This window comes from Thunnus albacares, chromosome 9 (assembly GCF_914725855.1).
Source record: "Thunnus albacares chromosome 9, fThuAlb1.1, whole genome shotgun sequence".
In the NCBI taxonomy this organism is placed as follows: domain Eukaryota; kingdom Metazoa; phylum Chordata; class Actinopteri; order Scombriformes; family Scombridae; genus Thunnus; species Thunnus albacares.
In genome coordinates, this window is record NC_058114.1 from 5,412,716 (window position 1) to 5,433,482 (window position 20,767).

Here is a 20,767-nt window from a genome sequence, read left to right on the forward strand (position 1 = left end):
ATGATTGACTTAGTGTTTCTAGAGAGAAGTTGATGCTTTTTGAATGGCAGTCTGTTGGAGACAGAATTTTTTGGAGTCAGTGTCTAGCGGCTGTCGGTGGCATTGTATTTTAAAGGTACTTCTGTATTGGCTTTAGTCTCAAGAAGTGGAAGTTACCACTTGGTTTGGACAGACCAAACAACAGACTAATGAATTTACTATGGATCGAGCTGTTGGAAGGACTGAATTATCGACCAGCGAATGAGCCCCATATGCATGCTGTACTATTAATTTGAGGTCCAGAACAACTGAGACACACTAGTGATGGGACAAGAGATGCAAAGAGAGAGATAAAGAACCTTGTCTGTGGAGTGCTGCCTGTAGCGCTACACTCCTAGATCAGAGTGTTTACACCTGGATGACAGCATATGAAAGTGGACCAGAGGCAAAACCTGTATAAAAGTGTTTGTTGTACAGCCTCACTTTAAAAATGCCATACTCATGTGAACACACACACTCCTCTTCTCTCTCTGTATAATTCACATAAAAAGAAAACAAAAGCTCTTAAACTCTTGCACTGATCTATTTTTAAGAGAGAGCTCAAACATCCGAAAGATGCAAAAAGAAAGGAGGTTCTGTTTTAAGGCTATACACAATGGAGATCATGTTGACATTGTTTTTATGTTCAGTTTGATCTTGTGGTCTTTTCTGTACTTCTGCACAGCACTCACTTTTTAGGAGGCTGTCCCTCTCTTGCCAAAAAAGCAATGCAGCCTCTTCAAATATGTAAAATGCTGTCGTTTTTAATCTGTGACTTTTGTCTTTCCAGTTTGTCTTGTAGTAATACTCTTTCTGATCCCGGAGGCAAGCCTTTTAAAAGTAAATGTCCTGACTCAACACAATGGACACAAAGCCCCAGGTAGGATTGATGTGTGCTCTCTGAGTCCTACGGGATCGTTTGAACGTAGGGCGCTGAGGGATTTGTCAGTCTAACGGGAGCTGACAGGAGAAGAATGAACTTTTAACATTCACAGGCTGCTTTTTCTTTAATGAGCTTCCAGAGAAACCCTGTAGTGAATCAAATCCCTCTGCTCAGGGACATATACACACAGTTATGTGAAAAAAAATGCATGCACATAGGGACAAACATAAGACACATAGACACATGCACACACACATACAGAGATCTCATTCAATGCTACCTTTCCCCACTTGTCCCTGCACATTCCCATCTAATCTGTCAAGCTGTTAAGAGTGACAAATGTGTTGAAGACAAAAATCGAAAAGAATACGTACATGTATGTGCAAGAGCGGCTACACAAAATCACACACACTTTCTCCAATGACCTGAGAATAGAGGTCGTTGCTGAGAGCTCATTGTTTCAGTGATTTCACGCTGTGTTGCTTTCAATCAGATGCTGTAATGAAAGGTCTCATAACTCTAACGTTAATGAGACCCAAGGACTGTTCAACAGCTGAATAGTTTGGTTTTGTAACTAAGGTTTAGGATCCAGGATGGGTCTCAAAGTCTTGCTCTGGTGAGTCTCCATGTGGTGAGTTAACAGGTATGTTTCAGCGAGCCTGGAACCTAAGGTGACATATTGTTCTCATTTGGGGTGCTGATGAAAAGTTTAATAAAATTTGACCTGGAGTGTTGCCCAACAGCTTGTCTCCTTAATTATTTACCATTAATTGAGACTGCTGGAGCAAACACGTAATTACCCAGCGCTAACTATAGATCAGGGCTTTTCCTGCAAAGGGGAATTTTTGACACATTTAGCAGCAAGGTGAAAAACATTAAGAACTGAAAATGAGTGCATGTGACCATCTGACCAGCAGAAAGCACAAATAATACAACTCTTAAATGGGTTTAGTAAAAGAAACAGCTTAAGACATTTTATTGGTTGCATTGGCAGATTTGCCCTTTGAGATGACTGCTTGGCTAAACCAAGTTTGGCAAATTATGCAACTTTTCTCCAGGCCAAAATTTGATCCTCAAAAGTAAATAAATAAGAATAATGTAAATTTAGAGAGTACAGTATATAGCTACAATATATGAAATAGAATGACATTATGAATACCAGCTTGCAGAAGACTAGAAACTGCCACAAATGGCCATGTTCACATTGAAGGACCAACTTCTCAACTGATGTCCTCTGTGTAAGCGGAAGTACGTACTCATTTGTGTGCCAACGGCGTCATATTAAAGTATGAAACAAGAAGAAGAGGCCATAATAACAGGCGAAATGGATTCTCTAGCAGACTAATCACAGGAAGTGCAACTGGTGCCTCCCACCTGCATTTGGTCTTTGCAAACGGAAATGATTTACGTGTTTATTTGCATATAGAGCGAGGAAGTGAGATTCGATCACAAGTGGCCACTCCAGACGCATGTGGAGACACATTCTAATGCCAAGTGTGAGCTGACATTAGTAGGGTTGGGCCGATGTAAGAAATTTCAAACCGGTTTGATATTAAGCCAAATACTGGACTGGACCGGTAATACCAAATTTTACCACTAGGTGTCACATGTGACTCAGCTGCTCCTGAGTGGATAATGTAATGAGAACCCATGAATGAGAGTGTAGCGACACTGCAGTGAGGACAGTGACACACTGTTTTTATTTCTCACAACAACCATTCAACTTAACTTTTCTTCTTGTGCTAGGGTGCACAGCATGGCACAGCTATGCTAACGATGCTAGCCATGCTAATCAGCTGCTAGCTGCCGTGCAGGCTGGCAAAATGATCTGTCCCATCGATTTGAATTCATGGATTTTCTTCACACAAAACACAAGCTGCTCTCAGACTGATGGAAGCTGTAAGCAGCCCGGCTAGGCTTATCCTGGTTATCGGTGAGATCTGCGCCGTTAAACCGGGTCAGCCTACCTCCTCCAGCTTGTCTTTGGCGTCCGGCTGAGTGGACGACAGCAGCCGGAGCCTCCATGTGAGACGCTTATAATAATCTCATCTCATAATGACAAATGCTGGTTCAGTCAGACTGCATAAAACCAAACCAGTTTAAACTCTTACACTGGACCAGACTGGCAAAACTGGACACCGACCCAACCCTAGTACTTAGAGCTGTCCACTTGTGATCGGATCACCCAACACGCATGTTACTGCCAGGTGTTAATAGGGCCTATGAAAAGCAATCATCACATGGATTGTGAATGGAAGGAACACTGCAATTAAATAAACACATTAAAAAAAAAATCTTAACAAAACGCTAACGATGGCTTTATAGGGCACAAAACAACACATGGAGACAGTCCAGGCCATTCCTCAATTTTCGTCCACTACAGCTCTATCTCACTCAGCAAAGCCAGGCAGCTGAAATAATAAAAAATAAAAACATAATAAAATGATTATGATACACCACTGTTGCCAACTCGATGCAGAGCCGAAGGTCTCAAGCCGAAGACTAGTTTAATAAACACCCTATACCCCCTCTCTGCCCTCATCATGCAGCGCCGTCCTCCCACCGCTGCTTCCATCAAAAACACAATTACACCCCTGCATACTGTTGTAAATCCCAGTAAACAACAACTACTATGCTACTCTGACAGCTGAACCCGACAGCCATGCTCACACACCTCCAGACAGGCCAGAGAGCATGTCTCTGGTTATAGATAGACCGCTGGTGGCGGGTTTCCACAGGCCAGAGAGCAGACGACCTGACTGAGAGACTGTATCAAATCTCTAACACTATGAGGCCGCACAAACACAAAAACAAACACAAACACAAAAACTGCATGACTGGCATAGTAGTCTTAGAGCTAAGCTGCAAACATATTGCTGACAGTTTGTGAATAGAAACAGTACAGTGGCAGGCAGAGAGTTATTACACTTAATCACGCCATCCCATACTGTGAACACAGACTTGATGTTTACTTGATTTTTTTTACTGGTGGTTAATACAGGTACAAATATCCAAATCAAAGAAAACATAAAGCAGACTTTGCTCCAAGCCTCAAGGAAATATTGTACAAAGTAAAGCCTCAAGGAAATAAAAATAGGAAATGTGAAAGCTTGTGTAAACTCTGGAAATCCACCGTTACACTCAGGGGTCAGCTTGACCTGGAGCTACTCAACAGACATTTGATTTCCTGCCAGCTTCCCAAACCTTAACCAGACCTGACTCTAGATTTTGATACACAGGCACATTTTTATAGCTGTCCTTTGGTGGCCTCTCTTTCCTTTTTTTTTTTTTTACCCTGACTGCCTATTCTAATATTAATCAATAAAGACATTTTTTGTTTGCTTTAACTAAGCCCATAATCCAATCATTTTTGACATTCAGGTAATTTTTTTGTCACATTCTTCTTTGTCTTTTGTTTCATTTTTTGGTCGTTTTATGGCTTTATTAGAGAGCTGATGGCAGAGAGACGACAGGAAATAAGAGGGGAGCGAGAGATGGGGAATGACAACAAACCTGTTGGACATGAACCAGGCACCATGAATGATGTTTAATACAAGATGTTCTGTCAACCGCAACCCATTAAAACAACACTTTAAAAGCAGTCCTATAGTAAGCCCTATATTCATGAATAAAGTCAAGTGCCTGGTTGAAGCACATGGAAGCTTAATATGCCTAATATATTTCATAAAAATATTTAAAATCTTATGACGTTAGCGGAGGTGTTCTTTATTTAAAGCGAGACATCCACTAAATCATTGCGGGCGACCTTGACGTTGAACCAAGTACTGCATGTTTTGCAATTTATCCCAATTACTGCGATGGTCCAAATAATTAATAGACATATTCAAAAGAGGCTTGCAAATCAGAACCAATGCAAGGAAATGAAATCCAAACAAAACCAACTTTCTGTCAACTTTCTTTAACACAAACTCGTCTACTCAAGGTCTGTCTGCTTTGAAAGCACAACAAACCATTTCTAACCTAAACTAAACTCTGTCTTCAATCTCTTTGAAATCATTTCTGTCTATTTTACATGTCTATTAAGTTTTACCTCATTTTTCTCTCTTTCTCTCTCTATTTTTTCATTTACAGTGTATCTCCTTCTAACCTGGTTGATATTATCTGGAAATAGCCATCTGTCCACTGCACTGCCGTAGGGGCACCACACAATAAAAAGATCTCTACAGTAGGAGATTTGACATAAGCCTCCGTTGGTCAGAGGGACAAAACCCCTCACATATACACATATGGGATGATTTACCTTGTTGTCTGAGTGGTTCAGGTCAGGTGTCTTGGCTGTGGCGTCCAGATCGGTGACCCCTCGGTTGAGGTTTAACTCCTCCGCTGCCGGTAACTGGCTCACCTCGTCGGCATCGATGTCCGTCTCCTCGGCGACGATCGGCGTCTTCTCAGCGCCCGTTAGCTCTCGAGCTGAGCCGAGGAAAGTACACACACATACAGGTGGATAAGCACGCACGCCTGCATACACACATGTAGGCATGAGCATGTACACACGCACACATGGGCGGACACACATACATTCAGTTTAGTAAAGAACATTATCCATACAGACATAGTATACAAAATATGCTTGAATAAAAGTGTAGACTGTACATTTCAGCTGTTAAACAGAACAACTCCTGGCAAAGAAACAGTCAAGTTAGTCTTCAAATTACCACAAAAGAGCTGTAATACTCTGCAAAGCTGCCAGCTTCCTGTCTCTTCTGTTTCCTAGAGTTTCTGTTTTGTGTTTTCAAAGAGCATTCTCAATGCTGTTAATACATTCTTAATAGGACAAATTGGTGCAAATGGGATACAGTCCATGTTTTCACTGAAACAGATATCATTAACAATGGAGAACAACAACATTGTCTATATATGAGACAAATCAATGCAGAGTGTAAAAAAAAACAGTTTATGATGAGCATCGTCTGGCTTCCACACTTGTTTACTTATATTTCAACTTTGGAAGTGAGTTTTATTTGACTTCTTTGTCAAAATTGTGTTAAGACATTCCCTCTGTTTTATTTGGTAAAGAATGATTATTGACTCAATGCAACTTTTTGAAAATACCCGTGGCGAAGGAAAACAACACATTCGATTCGGTAAGACCTGTTAGATGTCAGAAGCTGCTAAAACTTATATCAGATCAATACATTTAAATAAGTTCAAATAAAATTGTCTGATATTTGAAAACATTCCAGTAAAGTCAACAACCTGCAGTTTCACCTCTATGAATGCCAAAAACCAAAAATAACAGAATTCTCTTTATCTTCAGGAGTCAAATATTTGTTGAATATTTTACCATTTCAAGTGCTTTCGATTTCCTTCATCAGGTGATTCAGCGAAACAAAACTACCACACAGTTTGTCAAAGTTATTGGCAAACGAGGTACCTTGACTCCATTTCCTCAAGCTGCTATCAGAGTATCACGACCTCCGAAGTTATCCACAACTTCCCACCACACAGAACTACATTCCCTTTCTGGTAACTAAAAATAAATACAGATAGACAGTCTCTCTCATATTGTCCCAAGGATGTTTGTTTTCACAGCGCAGCACAGCACATATTCCACATAAACACATAACATTCATACCCCTTCCCGTATCACAACCCATACACATGTATTATATACACACAAACACACAGATGAGTCTGGATCTATACACCATGTGCTGCTAAGGGACAAAACTTCTTCCAAACCGAACTCCTCTCCATTTTAAAGTCGCGTATCTACGACCAGACAGCAACAGTGTGAAGTGTGGCTTGAGAGGAGGATCATGATCGTTTGCTATCATGAGCGTGAGACACGTGATGGCTCTGTGGTTCACGTCTGAGAGATTGGCAGACGATTTTGGAGGCAATATGTGTAATCCTGGTAAGATTGTTTTCGTTGGGGATAGTTAACATAGTAAAGAAGCAGGTCGAACAGCACGACAGGATGAAGCAACATCAGGAGGTGGAGGGCAACAGACAGCGCTCTGCAGAGCTCATCTATGGATAAAACTGGTGTGTTGAGTTTATTGTCTATAATGAATCCAAGATATTTGAAGTTGTCGCTCTGTTCTACTGACATGACTGCATTTAGAGCTACTGGGACCTTTCACATAAGTGTCAAGGCATCTACACATCCTCAAATACTAAGTTAGTATCACACGTGCTTTTTATCATTATTAAACTGAGATACATTTGAAATAAAATACTACGCAATTAACAGTAGGTAACTCTTTAAATGTTATTTGTTCTTATTTGCAGACAGTTCAGCTATCCTGGTGTCTATCTTGTTTGGATGGTAGGTTAGGCTAAAGATGAACTCTGACCAGACATGTTATGGTTTTAAGGGGAGTTATGTGCATCTTCATTTCTTCATCTGTCAGATCAGCACTTCTGTGCAGCGTCTCCTCTGTTCGCCTGTCGAGTTCGTGATGAAGACAAGACTCTGGGAGGTCAAGGCCGTGCTTAATCGTGAGCTTAAAAACTTGTACAGCGCCTTACTCCCCTTAAAACTACAAACTGCAGCTTTTACATTTCTATTTGTGTACAAAATAAACTAACAAGATACGACATTAACTAGAGAGCTTAGAGGTGTTGCATCTTTTTGAACTAGCTGGCTGCTTCCCTGATGATTCAAATGTTTCTTCTAAACTACAGTAATCACCTCTTGGCTCTCGCTTCATATTTGATGCATGAGAGTGGTATCAACTTTCACTTAGCTCTCAGCAAGAAAGCGAATAAGCGTGTTTATAAAAAAAAAAAAAAAAGTCGAAAAATTGCTTTAACCTCAAATGTGAATTATCAGTTCACAGCAGGATCGGTGTTTCGGGTGAGGTGTCTTCAATAAAAAAAAAGATGGTGGGAGGAAGAAGTAGCTGTTTAAATGAGGCGGGTAAAAGGTGATAAAGAGAAGTGACAAGCTTGGCTGTAAAGAAAAGCTTGAGGCGCTCACATTATTCCCTCATCACCACAGTACTCCTCTTCCTCTTCCTCCAGTCCTGGTAATACTCAGTATAAAGCTGCCAGGTCATTACTGGAAATCATCTCATCTTTCTTTAAACTGAAACCTGACTGTAGCTCCTCACTCGGAGGCAAAATGGAAATTAGTTCCAATGTTTAAACTGCTTTGTGTGTTTGATTTGCGTCGCCGCAGATTAACAGACCTCAGTTCAGATTAACTCATACACTTGACATCTAATCAGGGATTCAAAGTGTATTTCATGCCCATATTTACTGTTGTTTTCTTCTTGTTTACTCTTCTTTTTGCTTTCACTTTTATCGCTTCTCCTGCTGCATTTTCTTCTTCCTCTCAACATTTTTACCTTCATCCTCGTCTGCCCGTTGTTCCATTAATACTTCACTTCTCACTCACGTACAGCCAGCTATTAGTGCTTTACTCCGCTTCCACTTAAAACCACATATCCAACAATCTGGCAACGGCACGCTGCTTCCTTTCATCACCCCGGAAAACATCCCTGATAACGTGCTGCCAGCGCTACCCTCACCTCTTCCTCCATTACTACTCATAACATCCCTGATGTTTTTCCTTCCTCTTCCTCTCCGACATCACTTCTTCCCAGACCTCACATGCATTTCTGCATATCATCTGTGTTCCTTTTCTCTCTCTTTCTTTTAGGTCTCTGTGCTGTTGGTCTCTAGCTGATAATTTTGCACTTTTTATAGGACAAATAGAAGCACCTCTTTAGTGTTTTCCAATACTTGATGACAGCTTACAAGGCCGATGGTGGTTAAGGACACCCTATTAAATGTCTTCCTCTTAATATATTTTTGTACATACTGTATATGATTTGTTTTATTGAGTGTTACACTATTGAATTCTGAACTTTATGAAGGCAGAGCTATGTACACTATCATGTCTGTGTGTATGCATATATACAGGCATTTAGCATACAGTATGTGTGTGCGTTTGCATTTATGGATATACATATATAGGTGTTTTGTCTATGTATTTTATGCTATTTCTATGTCACATTAGAGACTTGGTTCATGTGACTAGTATCATGTGTATTTAAGATGGTGTCGTGCATTGTTACTTTAGTCTGTTGAAGAGCAGCAGTGCTCGAAACGTCACCTTGGTACAATAAATAGGTTATAACATTAGAGCCCTGCAGTATGCGAGCTGTTTATTGATTTGCTCACTTTCAGCTCAGCACCTGCCCTCTTTGGTTTGGATGTGCATGTTCTCATTCAAGTGAATTACAAGATGACTGATACTGTACTCAATACGAGTATTAGTACAACTTACTATGTGGTTCATTGTGAGATGTTTTTCTAATAAACTCAAGTGTCTTTATGAATCTAAAGTTATACAATCTGCCTTATTCTACCTTATTTGAGTTACTGACATTTTGAAAATTAATCAAACAAGTGAAGTTGTGTTGGAAACTAGAACAATTATTTCACCTTTTGGCAGCATATTTCTTTTGTAAAGAAAAACTGAGTCTAAAAATCAAACAGAACGTGTCTTAAAGGGAAATTTTGCTGATTTTTAACCAGCATTGTATCATTACAATGTGGGTAGTATATGCACATGAACAATGTTTAACTTCCCTCCATATCATCTGCACCCAGAGCTGCTCATATGCTGACAAAAGTCTGCTGGGTGACACAAAACGCATCATCCGGTGGACTTCGGAGATCCACCTTAGACTACAAACTACATTTCCTCATTTCTGTAGTGGTGCCTTCAAGGATGGTAAAACGTGGGTCTCCCAAAATACTCCCGTCTACCATGTTACGCCAGTGAAAAAGCAGACACTAACATATGATACTACTAAATACTTTAAAATTGAATGGAAGAAAACTAGTTTTATGATACGAGGCTGAATATCATGCTGCTGAACCAGACTCTAGTGACATTACAGCCTCAGCTAAGCTTAGCTGAGCTGCTAAAATTGCCTGTGATTCTTCCAGAAGAGCTGAATTTAACAAAAAACAACTAACTTTACGATGTAATGTCGGAGCAGAGATGCGGCACCACTATTGTGTAATCAGACGAAACAGTACGGAGGAGGAGACAACCACCGGACCAGAGTGACGTTACAGCTGCAGTCTGACTTTGGCCATATTCAGACCAAACAGATGTTGCACCTTTGCAGTGTTGTTGTAGGATTCTCCCTTAAGAGCGGTATGATGAATCTACAGCCTTTCTCTCAGTGGTCATAGGGCACCAATTTAAAAAATAATTGCACATTTCTACTACATAGGTGACCTACTTTTAATCATCAAATGCGGTGAATTTTTCCTTTAAGAGTTTGTTTTGATAAACATTTTTTTGTTCTGTATTTTTATTCCACAGACGCCACTGAGATTTAGCTTACAAGTTGAAAAGGAAGTGGGAAATATGAATTTTTATACCCTGAAGGCTTTAATTCTGTGTTGTACTCAGTGATCACTGAAGTGCTGAATGGAACTTCATGCCTGCGGCACTTTTATGTCTTATGATAATGTGACCTTACTGCTCCAATTAAACATTATTTTCCATTGAGCGGGCTTTATTAGTTTCAGATGTGTAAGCTATTGTTTACATTGCTGTTTGTTTGTTAATGAGATGATATTGTTTCATGTTGTGGCCATATGTGCGCGATTGTTCGGAAATGCTGCGCAAACATTCTTCTGAGAACAAAACTTGCTCCCAACTTTGTCCTCTTTGCTTTGACTCCCTGCTGCTTAGACCCAGATCTGCGTCCTCTCCTCTTCTCTCTAATCCATTTCTACATTTCATCTTTTCTTGCTCCTCTTGTCCCTCCGTGATCCCGAGGTTCCTTTTTCCTCTAATATCCGTCTAGTTCTTCCTCCTCCCCTCCGCTATCCGCGCCGTCTTGCGGCTTTCTGTTTCTCTAATCCGCTATCTCCCACTCTTCTACTCCTTCTCCTTCTTTCATCGCCGTGATAATTACCGTAGTTCTCCAGATAAGCTTATTGCCTGTGCGTGACGGCTCATGTTGCTTAACACGCCGTGACAGTGAGTGCGTGTGTGTATAGGCCTGAGTTTGTATGCATGTGGGGTCCTATCACAGTGTGTGGATGTACAGTTACAGAGCGTGGGTGATCTCTGGGCTCATCAGCATGTGAAAGGGAGCTCGTTTCTGGAAGGCTGGAGGGGTTTCGGTAGATAATGCGGCTCTCAGACCGGGTATGGGGAGGGTGACCGACGCCGGCCGCTGTAATGACTGGAACGGTGGTGTGAAAGGACTCTGTTCGTGGTGTCTTCCAACTGCTGAATCTCCATGTCTGGACTCTCAGACCTCACTCGGAGCCAAGCGTCCCCGGGCTGCAGCGAAGTCCATCCTGTCCAGGCACGAGGCAGCAGATAAAAGTAGCTCACAGCCCACCAGTGTTGTTGTGTGGTGCCTTCTTTCTCTGGGTTGACTCATCCATGACATTCACTCCAGCATCACCCTCTCCTGCTTGCCAACTTGGGCACAATGCAGACATGGTGCAGGAGTTTGCACGACTTTCTCTGTGTGTGTGTGTGTATGTGTGTGCATGTGGATGTGCAGTACAATCTGTTTATGCTATCTGAGGACTTATGAATTTGTGAGAAGTGTGTAGGTGTTTGTGCGCGCTGGGATATGTGTTGACAAGACTTTTTTGTATTATTTTTAGACTTTATATACAGTTCCCACCATGGACTTGATGATACAGTTGCATGACTTTTTAGCTTTATTCCATGCCTTTCCCTCTGGCTTTGTTTATAATGTCTTTCTAAAGGGGGGAGGGCATGATCTGCACTACTGCTGTGCACACGGGGGTGGTTGGATCTTCCTGCTTCTTCCTGGAACTCAATCTCCCTTCCTGTCCTGTTTTCATTTAACCCCCGGGTCAAATTCTTTAACAGAAAACTACTGTTTATTACAACTTAATAACAATGTACTCACCAAGTTGAGATCTTGAAACGCAGTGACATGACTAAAAATCCAACAAACATGAGTGGCTAGACGATCAAACGGGTCGTACAAGAACCCCCAGGTTAACCAAACTTCCACATGAGAGCGATTTCAAAGGCTCAACTCAGAGAATGTCCTCTTCATCCTCTGTACAGAGAGTCTGAGTTGCTCCCTTTGGGATGGGAATTGGGACTAACAAAGCCCAGGTCTAACAGGGTGACGAATTCTTTTATCTCTCATGCCATCAAACTGCTCAGAATGAGTCAGCTGATGATCAGTCTTCCATATCGGTGGGTGAGGATCCTTTTTTTTAACATTAATGAATTGGTTGGATGATTAGTGCTGGATGTTCTCCACGTTTTTATGTTCAAGTCTGTGTGTGTTGTGTGTTTGTTCCTCCTGGGCAACATTAAGTTCAAGTTCAAGTTCCAACTAGTTAGAGAATATGTAGGCGAACTGTAAAATTATTACCCAAACTATCTGCTGACCATCACAGTTTACAGGCCAACTTCCTGTCTCGACATTTATCTACTGTATTTATTGTAGTTGAGAGTTCTCACGGTTTTACTGTGCAATGAGGGACTATTAGCAACATTACAGGTGAGCTCACTTTTGATTTTACATCCAAATTAAGTAGTAATCATTGCTCAGACCATTTCACTCTGCGCCCTGCTAGCGAAACACCTCATTCAACAACAATGGAAATCTGCGTCTAGCCGCACATTCCACCAACGGCTGAGTGAACTTGGGAATGTGATTCATATGGAAGGCCTTTGATATAAACCAGTAAGGAAAATGTCTTCCTGAAAATCTGGAAACCGTTTCTCCACAAACGGTCGACATCCCGGCAGAAGTGAACTGACTCATAAACCTCATATGCTTGACAGGATGTGATAAGGTCCTATTCAGGGTGTATTGCATTCACATATCTTTGGGATCAATGTTGTTGCCAATGCTTGTGCTTTGTTTTAACTGGACCTTACTTTACCTTGAGTGCTGCCATTGTAATGTAATGTATACACTACCTGTCCTTACAGCCTCTGGAAATTCGGCTTGAAATAGTTAAAATGCATATATGATATCAAAGTTGAGTCTCTCATTAAGCATCCACAAACATCTATTATAAAACCTGATTCAAACAACAAGTTCAACAGCTCATTTTGCTCTTCAGACCATTTCTCAAGACTGTGTAGGTGTGGCAGATCCTGTTTTGATTGACATCTCGCCAGCTACAGGCAAGTACTACGAGTCGGGCGGTGCTTGGTTTTGACTCATCTGTTTTCAACATAACGGCCGGGTCACAAACTTCCTCATATTCCAGCTGAACAGTTTGGGTTTTGTGAGCCGTGTGTTCAGGGACAGCTGCTTTCTCTGTGTTTCACAACACATCGCTGAGAACACAAAGGGAGGAGGGAGCATAATCACGCCCAGTTCAAACCCAATATCAGGAAAGTTTACAAAAACTTAAATGACAGTATTTCAAATCTGGATTGAAACTAATTTCTTATACTATGATGCTTATACTTAGATGTTTACTATTATGGACATGAGACCCTTAAATTACATAGTTAGAAGGCTATGGACGAGGCTGTGGATTTGAGGTTCCAGTGGCTTTAAAAAATCCAATAAACAGACTTAAAAAGAAAAAGATAACACTGTGAAAAGAGCTCACACAGCCAAAGATGGTCAACTGGTGGTAAACATGCTAGCAGATTCACACACTAGCAGACGGGCTCGGTTACGCTTTGCAACCAGCAAACTGTTTTTAATCTGTTTAGTTATGTAATTTCAGACATATCGCCACAACCGAACAGAACATACACCTCCTCCATCATCAGCACACAGACTCACGTACCTTTATATCAACTCAACTGACACGTCAAGTATTTCCTGTATCGTTCCGCTTGTTCCAAAGTAATCATGTACGTTCCTCTTTGTACTTCTGTTGAATCACCTGATGTGTTTTGCGTCAGAAAGGAAAATGTGCTGTACACAAAATAAACAGTTTCTGGTCTTTTCCCACGGAAGTACTCCTTGACCTTTTCTCCTTCTATGAAATCTATCAGTGTCCTGTGAAAATCCAAGACTTTGGATACATGAAGACAAATCTCTTTTCAAAGCAAAACCTTCACTCTTTAAATCTGTCGCTGCCTTCAAAGAGCTGCGACAAGGTTGCGACATGTATTGTTCCCATTTCAGCAACCTTTATTAAAAATGCAGGACTGTCACACCCAACGTTCAGCCCTGCGCTCTCTCTTCTGTCTGATGTCACCCTCTGATTCTTCAAAGTTAAAATATAGACGTGAACAAGTGATAAGCACAGATCGCTACATGCGCTGGTGATAAATAAGTGAACAAATATTGGGATTTTCAACAAAACCTTGAGGGCAAAGCAGCAGCACTAAACATTTACACACAAGGCAGGACAAACAGAGTGTGATGCTGACTGTGTAGCGGGTGCGTTGCGCTGTGTGTGTGTGTGTGTGTGTTTGTGTGAGAGCTTCTGTACCGTTGATGGAGGAATCGTTGCTGTTCTTCTCGCTGTGGCAGTCCTCCTGTCCGTCTGCGTTCTGCTGCGTGTGCTGCAGACTCAGTTTGTGACAAACCTCGAACGCCTGGCCGACAGTCCGCACGATACGCATGGCCTGACTCTAGGAGAGAAGAAGACAAAGAAATACACACAGTTTTAATACTCAGAACACTACTGTGTTGTTGCTGTAGTCATTTTAGTTCTGGTCCGTCTTTGGGTTTTCTCTTGATTAGGTCTGAGTTTCTGTAAGTGGAGCTCTGTCTTTGTCTGGCAGGTAAAGCATTTCATTTCTCTTCTGCCAGAGGAAAGACTGAAGCCAGATGTACTGACCTTTTTTTTTTTTTATTAGTGTGAGCTGCAGACTGGACACAGATTTGTACCAGAAATGTGCATTTTGTACCAAACAGACACAACAGGCAGGAAGAGCAGTTTGCAGCATCAGGGGTGAATTTATAAAGAACGGATTGCGGCCACTGACAGCACGTTGCACATCATTTGCAACCGCTATCTTCACCATCTCGAGGTCCGATTCACAAAAGATACCGCACTATGTGTTATGACTGAGCAAACACGCCCATAAAGTTTTGCACCTGAGTGCATAAGTCCTTGTTTTGTCCCTAATTTACATACATGCAAATAGCAAAGGAGCACCGAGACGCTATTTGCTTGGTGGCACAATTTGCTTTCTGAATTACAAGGTTTCTTTTTATCTCATTAGGTTTTGCGGCTGGAAAAGCTTTGCAATCCTTTAGTAAATTCGCCCCTCAGTGTCACGTGGACCAACAGTCACCTGTTGATATTACACAATTAGATCTCAGGTAGAGGCTTTTATGTGTTTACTATCAAAACTCAGTGGAATATCCAAATCTAATTTCTACTTTTGGCTGGATTACACCTTTGTCTTCAGGTGTGTGAAGCTAGATGTGTCTGCTTTTCTGCCCTCATACTCTGTCCACCCTGCTCTGAAAAGGCAGGTCAAGTGAAAACAACTTCGTTGACTTCTGTCTGCTATCTGCCCTCTCTTGTCTGGCGTTTCATTGTAGGGAGGCGCAGAGGCAGAAAAGATTTCATTTTAAAGTACTGAGGCCTAGCCTCCACTCCACTCATCCTCAGCTGGAGGAGCAGAACAGATGCGGTGGCGGCCTAAAGCAAAATCAAGACTCAGCCAAAGGACAAAATCCTTTCTTGCCCTGGTTAGCGACTCTGAAGTCTCGTCCCACTAAGAACATTATGTCAAATCAGGCTGAATACTTTCAATTGGGTGTTTTATTGCATTGAAGACTGAGGTTAGCTTTGGCAGTGTCAGAGGTGCTGGGCTTTGGCCTCGGCTCAGAGAAGTTTTTTGATTCTGTAGTCAGAAAAACTCGACATCATTCATTTTCTGTTTAGAACTGAGGTTTGGCTGCCTTCTTGGTGTTCTCACAGTGTAATTAATTATGATGATTATTTTATTTTTTAATTAAAACATGCTGCTTCAGCTTCATTTAGTGCTGATGTTGTTTGCACAGCGTCTAGCCAGCAGCTGCCAATATCAGCAGAAAGAATTTATATCCAGATCTGATATAAGAGCCAATGTGCTCCATAGAGCCGCGCGATATGAAGTTAGAAAAACTTCTATCATTTCATATTATGCTCTTGTTTATTTCGTTGTGATGCAAATCACACTCCTTATGGCAATATTTTTCATCATTTAGAGTCTGTCCATCTTTTTCATGGATTACATTAATACATTTCACTTCTTGGCTTTTTACGAAACTTTTTCACTCAAGTTGACGACAACTACACTCGTCACATTAATGTAAGTGTCTTTAGTCATCTCAGCATGTCGTCACATCATAAATGTTAAAACTTTACATGGTGGTCTGACAGGATTTACCAGCAATCTCCCAAAACGCTGAAAATAACTACATATTTCTGAGTTGACTCGAGCAACGGATGACAACTGAGAAGGTTATACATATACAGTATATAGCAACTTGTGCAGGGTAGTTAATTAATACGTATGGACAGCTTTACAACTATCTTAGAAGGAAAATTAATCAGGATCCACTAATCCACTAATGTATTTCAGAGGAGTTTTGCTCAATCCCAGAAAATCACTGTGTCTGTCACATCACTTGTGACGGCAGTTTTCACTACTTTTTGACATTTTTTAAGACTAAATAATTCTATATTCATGAACAACTCAAACACTAATGGAAACAGTGAAGCTACTGGAATCATTTCACAGCTTATAATTTCTCAGGTATTATATTCATATTGGATGTTTCTGCACCTCATGTTCAATGCCAGCGCAGGAAGCTGTGTGTCCTTTATGTGACAAGGTGGAAAGTAAGTAAGTAAAGTTTATTTAGTAAAGCACCTTCCACAGACCAAGGTGCTTCACAAGAGTAAAACAGTTAAAAATATGACCATAAGTACAGAAAGTGTGGAGGTTGGAGTTTATTACCGTAACTATCTTTCCCAAACCATAACCAGGTGTCTTAGTTACCTGATCCAAACCAAACCCTTTCCCTAACCTTAACCATACCATAGTTGCCACGCATGATATAGAAAGTATTGTGATGTTTATATCAGTATTAAAAATGTTGACATACGGCATAAACATCTAATAAAGCTGTTCTTGTGTTGTGATAGTGTTATAACCTCCATCTACACCAAACCTGTGCAGCCACTTCAAGATAACCTGCACACATTCACACTAAAGCACCTTCACCTTTCGCCTTGTTATTGCTTTGATGTGAAAATGTCCTCAACAAACAAGTTACATGAACACAGAAATCTGAGTACGGAAGGTGTCTCCAAAAAACTTGACCCCTTTTTCACATTTCTCCAAACTCCACACATACAGACAGACAGTGCATTTCTGATTTTGTATAAACAAGTATTCATATCATGGACCAGATGCGGCAGATCGCTCTACCAGCACCGAGAAAAGATAAAATAAACTTTTGTCACTTGAGGAGAAAATTGCCTCGGGGCAGACTGGTGTTAAAAGAAACATCAAAACAATCTTCAGCCGACAGAAAAGAAATGTTAGAATAAGACATCAAACTGACAGAGTATAAAAAATAGATAAAGTAATATATTACCCAGGTGTTTAAGACCCTGGAGAGCTATAAGTCCATAGTCTCCCATAGTTAACAGGTGACTGTTTGATCAACAGTATTCAGTTTACTACCTTATATGACAAAGAAAAGCATTAAAGTCACATTTGAGAAGCTGAAACCAGGATATTTTTGGCATTTTTGCTTGAAAAAAAGATTTAAATGACTATCAAAATAGTTAAATTTTTGATCTCTAATAGATTAAGATATAGAATCAATATAGAATCAAGATATGTTCGCCCCAGTGGCACATTTTTCAGCTTTATCTATTAAAGAAAGACTGAAAAAGTCAATAGAAAATGTAAGAATGGTGTGTTTTCCAATGCACATGTATCCCCATGTGAATATACAGTATGTGTTCTACTTATGCAGGTATCATCATTGTTTTCTGCACAACCCGTCCCTCACCGCAACCTCTTCCTCATGCTCTCACTCTTCAGACCTGCTGTTCAGTGTTTCCACACGCCGTGCAGTTCTCTTCACCCCCATCTCCTCCATTCATCCATCACTCGCCCCGACTCTCCTCCTCCTCCTCCTCGTCGTCTGTGGACCCCCCTATTCATGTTTTTTTACCCCACGCTGGTCTTCAGCCTGACAGTAAACACGTGTTTTCCTTTGAAGATGTTTCAAGAGGCGGTTGATACAGGGGATGAGAGCAGATGCTAGTGTTATTGTACACATAGCGAACGCACCGAAGGCTCGAGTTCCCCTGACTCATACGCTGACTGATTGGAAAACACATAATCAAACACAACGATGTGCCGTTCTTTCCCTCAGTGTACACGACTCTCTTCCTCAGTTTGGTCCCTTAAACACTCAGTTAAAGTAAAAGTACATTTTCCCAGTTTTAATCCTGTTCCCTTGTGTGAAATGTCCATTTATCTCATCTATCTGCCAAATATATGACAAATCCTGCACTCAGAGGCGTTTACAATGGTTCATCCTATTGTTTGTAGTTTGATTTTGTGTCTATGTCTTGTTTTGTCCGACCAACAGTCCAAAGACGTCCAGTTTAAAATACGGAAACAGAGAAAAGGCAGCAAAACCTCACGTTGGAAAAGCTGGCTTCTTTTTAAAACATGACTTCAACTGACTAATCATCGCAGAAAACGTTTTGGCTGAGCGGTAACAACGGGTTCTATATGTAAAATTTTATTTGACACTTCAGATCCAAACAAAACAGCAGGAAGCTTGACTCCAGTCTTTAATCTTCGCTACAGTGAGCAGCGGGGCGTCTGTGAATCTGAGAGCTCTCCACGGGTCATTGACATGTCTTTATAGAATATCAACTACACAGTCAAGTACAAGTTTCTGACTATATTTATATCATTAGGATCTTAATAATCTATCCTAAAAATAGCCAGAGCAGGGATGTAAGAACAGCAGCGATGTTAGCTGCACTCGTTTTATAGACTTTTTAGGGAGACTGGAGAACAGCAGTTAATCCAAACTGTAATAAAAGCACAAACAGGTTTCTTTATATCACTGGGAGAAAGAAAAGCTTTGACCTTTGCAATGGTCTTTAATTTACAGAATGCCTTTTTGGTTGTGTTCCATATTTAAGTGGAACACGAGATCAGAGTCAGTGATAAAACCCCAATTTTTTTGTGTATATTCCTGTTTTTGACCTTTTGGAACAATAACTAAGACCTCTGCATAGCCCTGACTGAACTTGACCGCATTTTTGGCGATTTTCAAGACAGTAACGGATGCTGTGGTCATCAGAGATGCTGCAGTCATCAGAGATGCTGTGGTCATCCACTGTGAGAAAGTTCCCACCCCGAAAAACGACAGCATGTGTCCAAACATTTAAAAACACCTGCGTTCATGCTTTCCCGACCTCTTGAAGCAACCCCCTGCAGCATTGACAGTAATTAATTTGCTATTCTGTTGTGAAACCTCTTAAGAAGGAGGTCGAGGTTGGAGGTTGGGTCAAGAAAGCGTGCTGTTCCATCCCAAGTCAACATTGGTTCTTTGTAACCATGATGGCAATCCTTCCCTTCACCCTAACAAAATAGTTTTAGTTGCCTGAACCTAACCATGGAGGTGGTAGTCAACGTATGTACTTAGTCAGTGTTCAACATTATTTATAACTTTGTTGAACGGACATTCACTTTTAATACATGCATCTTTTTCAGTTAACTCACTTTTTATCAGACTAGTTGTCCTATCTAAACATGTTTTGCCCTGAGAAAATTCTCAAATGAATCCCTGATTGTGGCAGCTGACAACACCACTAAGAGATTTGTCACTCAAATGCAAAAGGCTCTGTATCCTGCTGTAAAGACATGAAATAGTTCTTAAGTTGGACATCTGTCACCATCTCTGTCTAGCTCTCTTTCTCCGTCTCTATCTCACTCATCGATTTTCCTCTCTGTCAGTTCAACTGAATAAATGCACCCTCTATGTATCTCTCTGTGTCTTTCTATCTCTGTCTTCTCTATATATCAAGCTGTCAAGAGAGGCTAGGTCCCTGCAGCAAAGTATTCTCTCTCTCGGCGGCTAAAAGGATAGGGTCTAGTCAAAAGAATGATGCATTATTTATCCCGGATTAGCCACAGAGGTTCAGTAGTGCTTTTTTTTTTGTGTCTGCCTGGGAATCTTGGCACAGGCAAAGAGAAGGGACAAAAGGGAATATAATGTAATCTAGGAAAAAAAAAGTAAACAATGAAAGGATGGCAGGGGAGCTGCTTCTGCTTTTTTCTGTGTTGATGAGTTCATTCATTCGTCTTCTGTCTTTTAACTATGTTTACATATTCACCCATCTTTACGCATCCGTCATTCAGTAAACACAGGGTATTTGTAATTTAGAAGAGAAGAGATTATAGAAAAGACTACCGCTGATCCATTCTGCTCCCCTCTTATTAACTGAGTTTTATTTAAAGAGTTGCACCGCTGACTCCCTGACCTAACTACTGATCATTAGGGCAAAGCCTGCTCTGATAATTGCCTCAAGGAGATCCGTGGGACAGCAGGGAGAGATAACACTAGGCAGGGAGTATGAGTGTGTGACAGCACTGAAGCGAATTTTATTAGACCGAAATAAGTACTAATCAATGGACAGGTTTGTTTGTGTGTGTGTGTGTGTGTGTGTGTGTGTGTGTGTGTGTGCATGTGTATGTGTGTGTGTTAGCGTATTTATGTGTGAGAGCAAGTGGAGTGTGATGAAATAAACTCATGACGCATCAGTGACTCTTCTGAACCATTAGCTCGCTTTCCAGCCTGTGCACAAAGCAAGGGTATATCATACAAACACACACATTCACACATTTAAACTCTATATCGGCGCTCGGTATGAAAGCCTCTTATGACTTCTTGTAAAACA

At 40.9% G+C, this 20,767-nt stretch overlaps 1 protein-coding gene across 2 annotated transcripts in view; it reads right to left on the reverse strand.

Annotated features, from left to right (window-relative positions):
* The window catches only part of LOC122988757 (carboxyl-terminal PDZ ligand of neuronal nitric oxide synthase protein-like), a 190,284-nt gene that overhangs the window by 63,029 nt on the left and 106,488 nt on the right, over positions 1 to 20,767 (reverse strand). For both annotated transcript variants that reach the window (XM_044361348.1, XM_044361349.1), the window contains 2 exons: positions 14,315 to 14,456; positions 5,163 to 5,332 (listed from right to left, as the gene is read on the reverse strand). In XM_044361348.1, the coding sequence (XP_044217283.1) occupies positions 5,163 to 5,332; positions 14,315 to 14,456 (312 nt within the window). The remainder of the gene's footprint in view (positions 1 to 5,162; positions 5,333 to 14,314; positions 14,457 to 20,767) is intronic.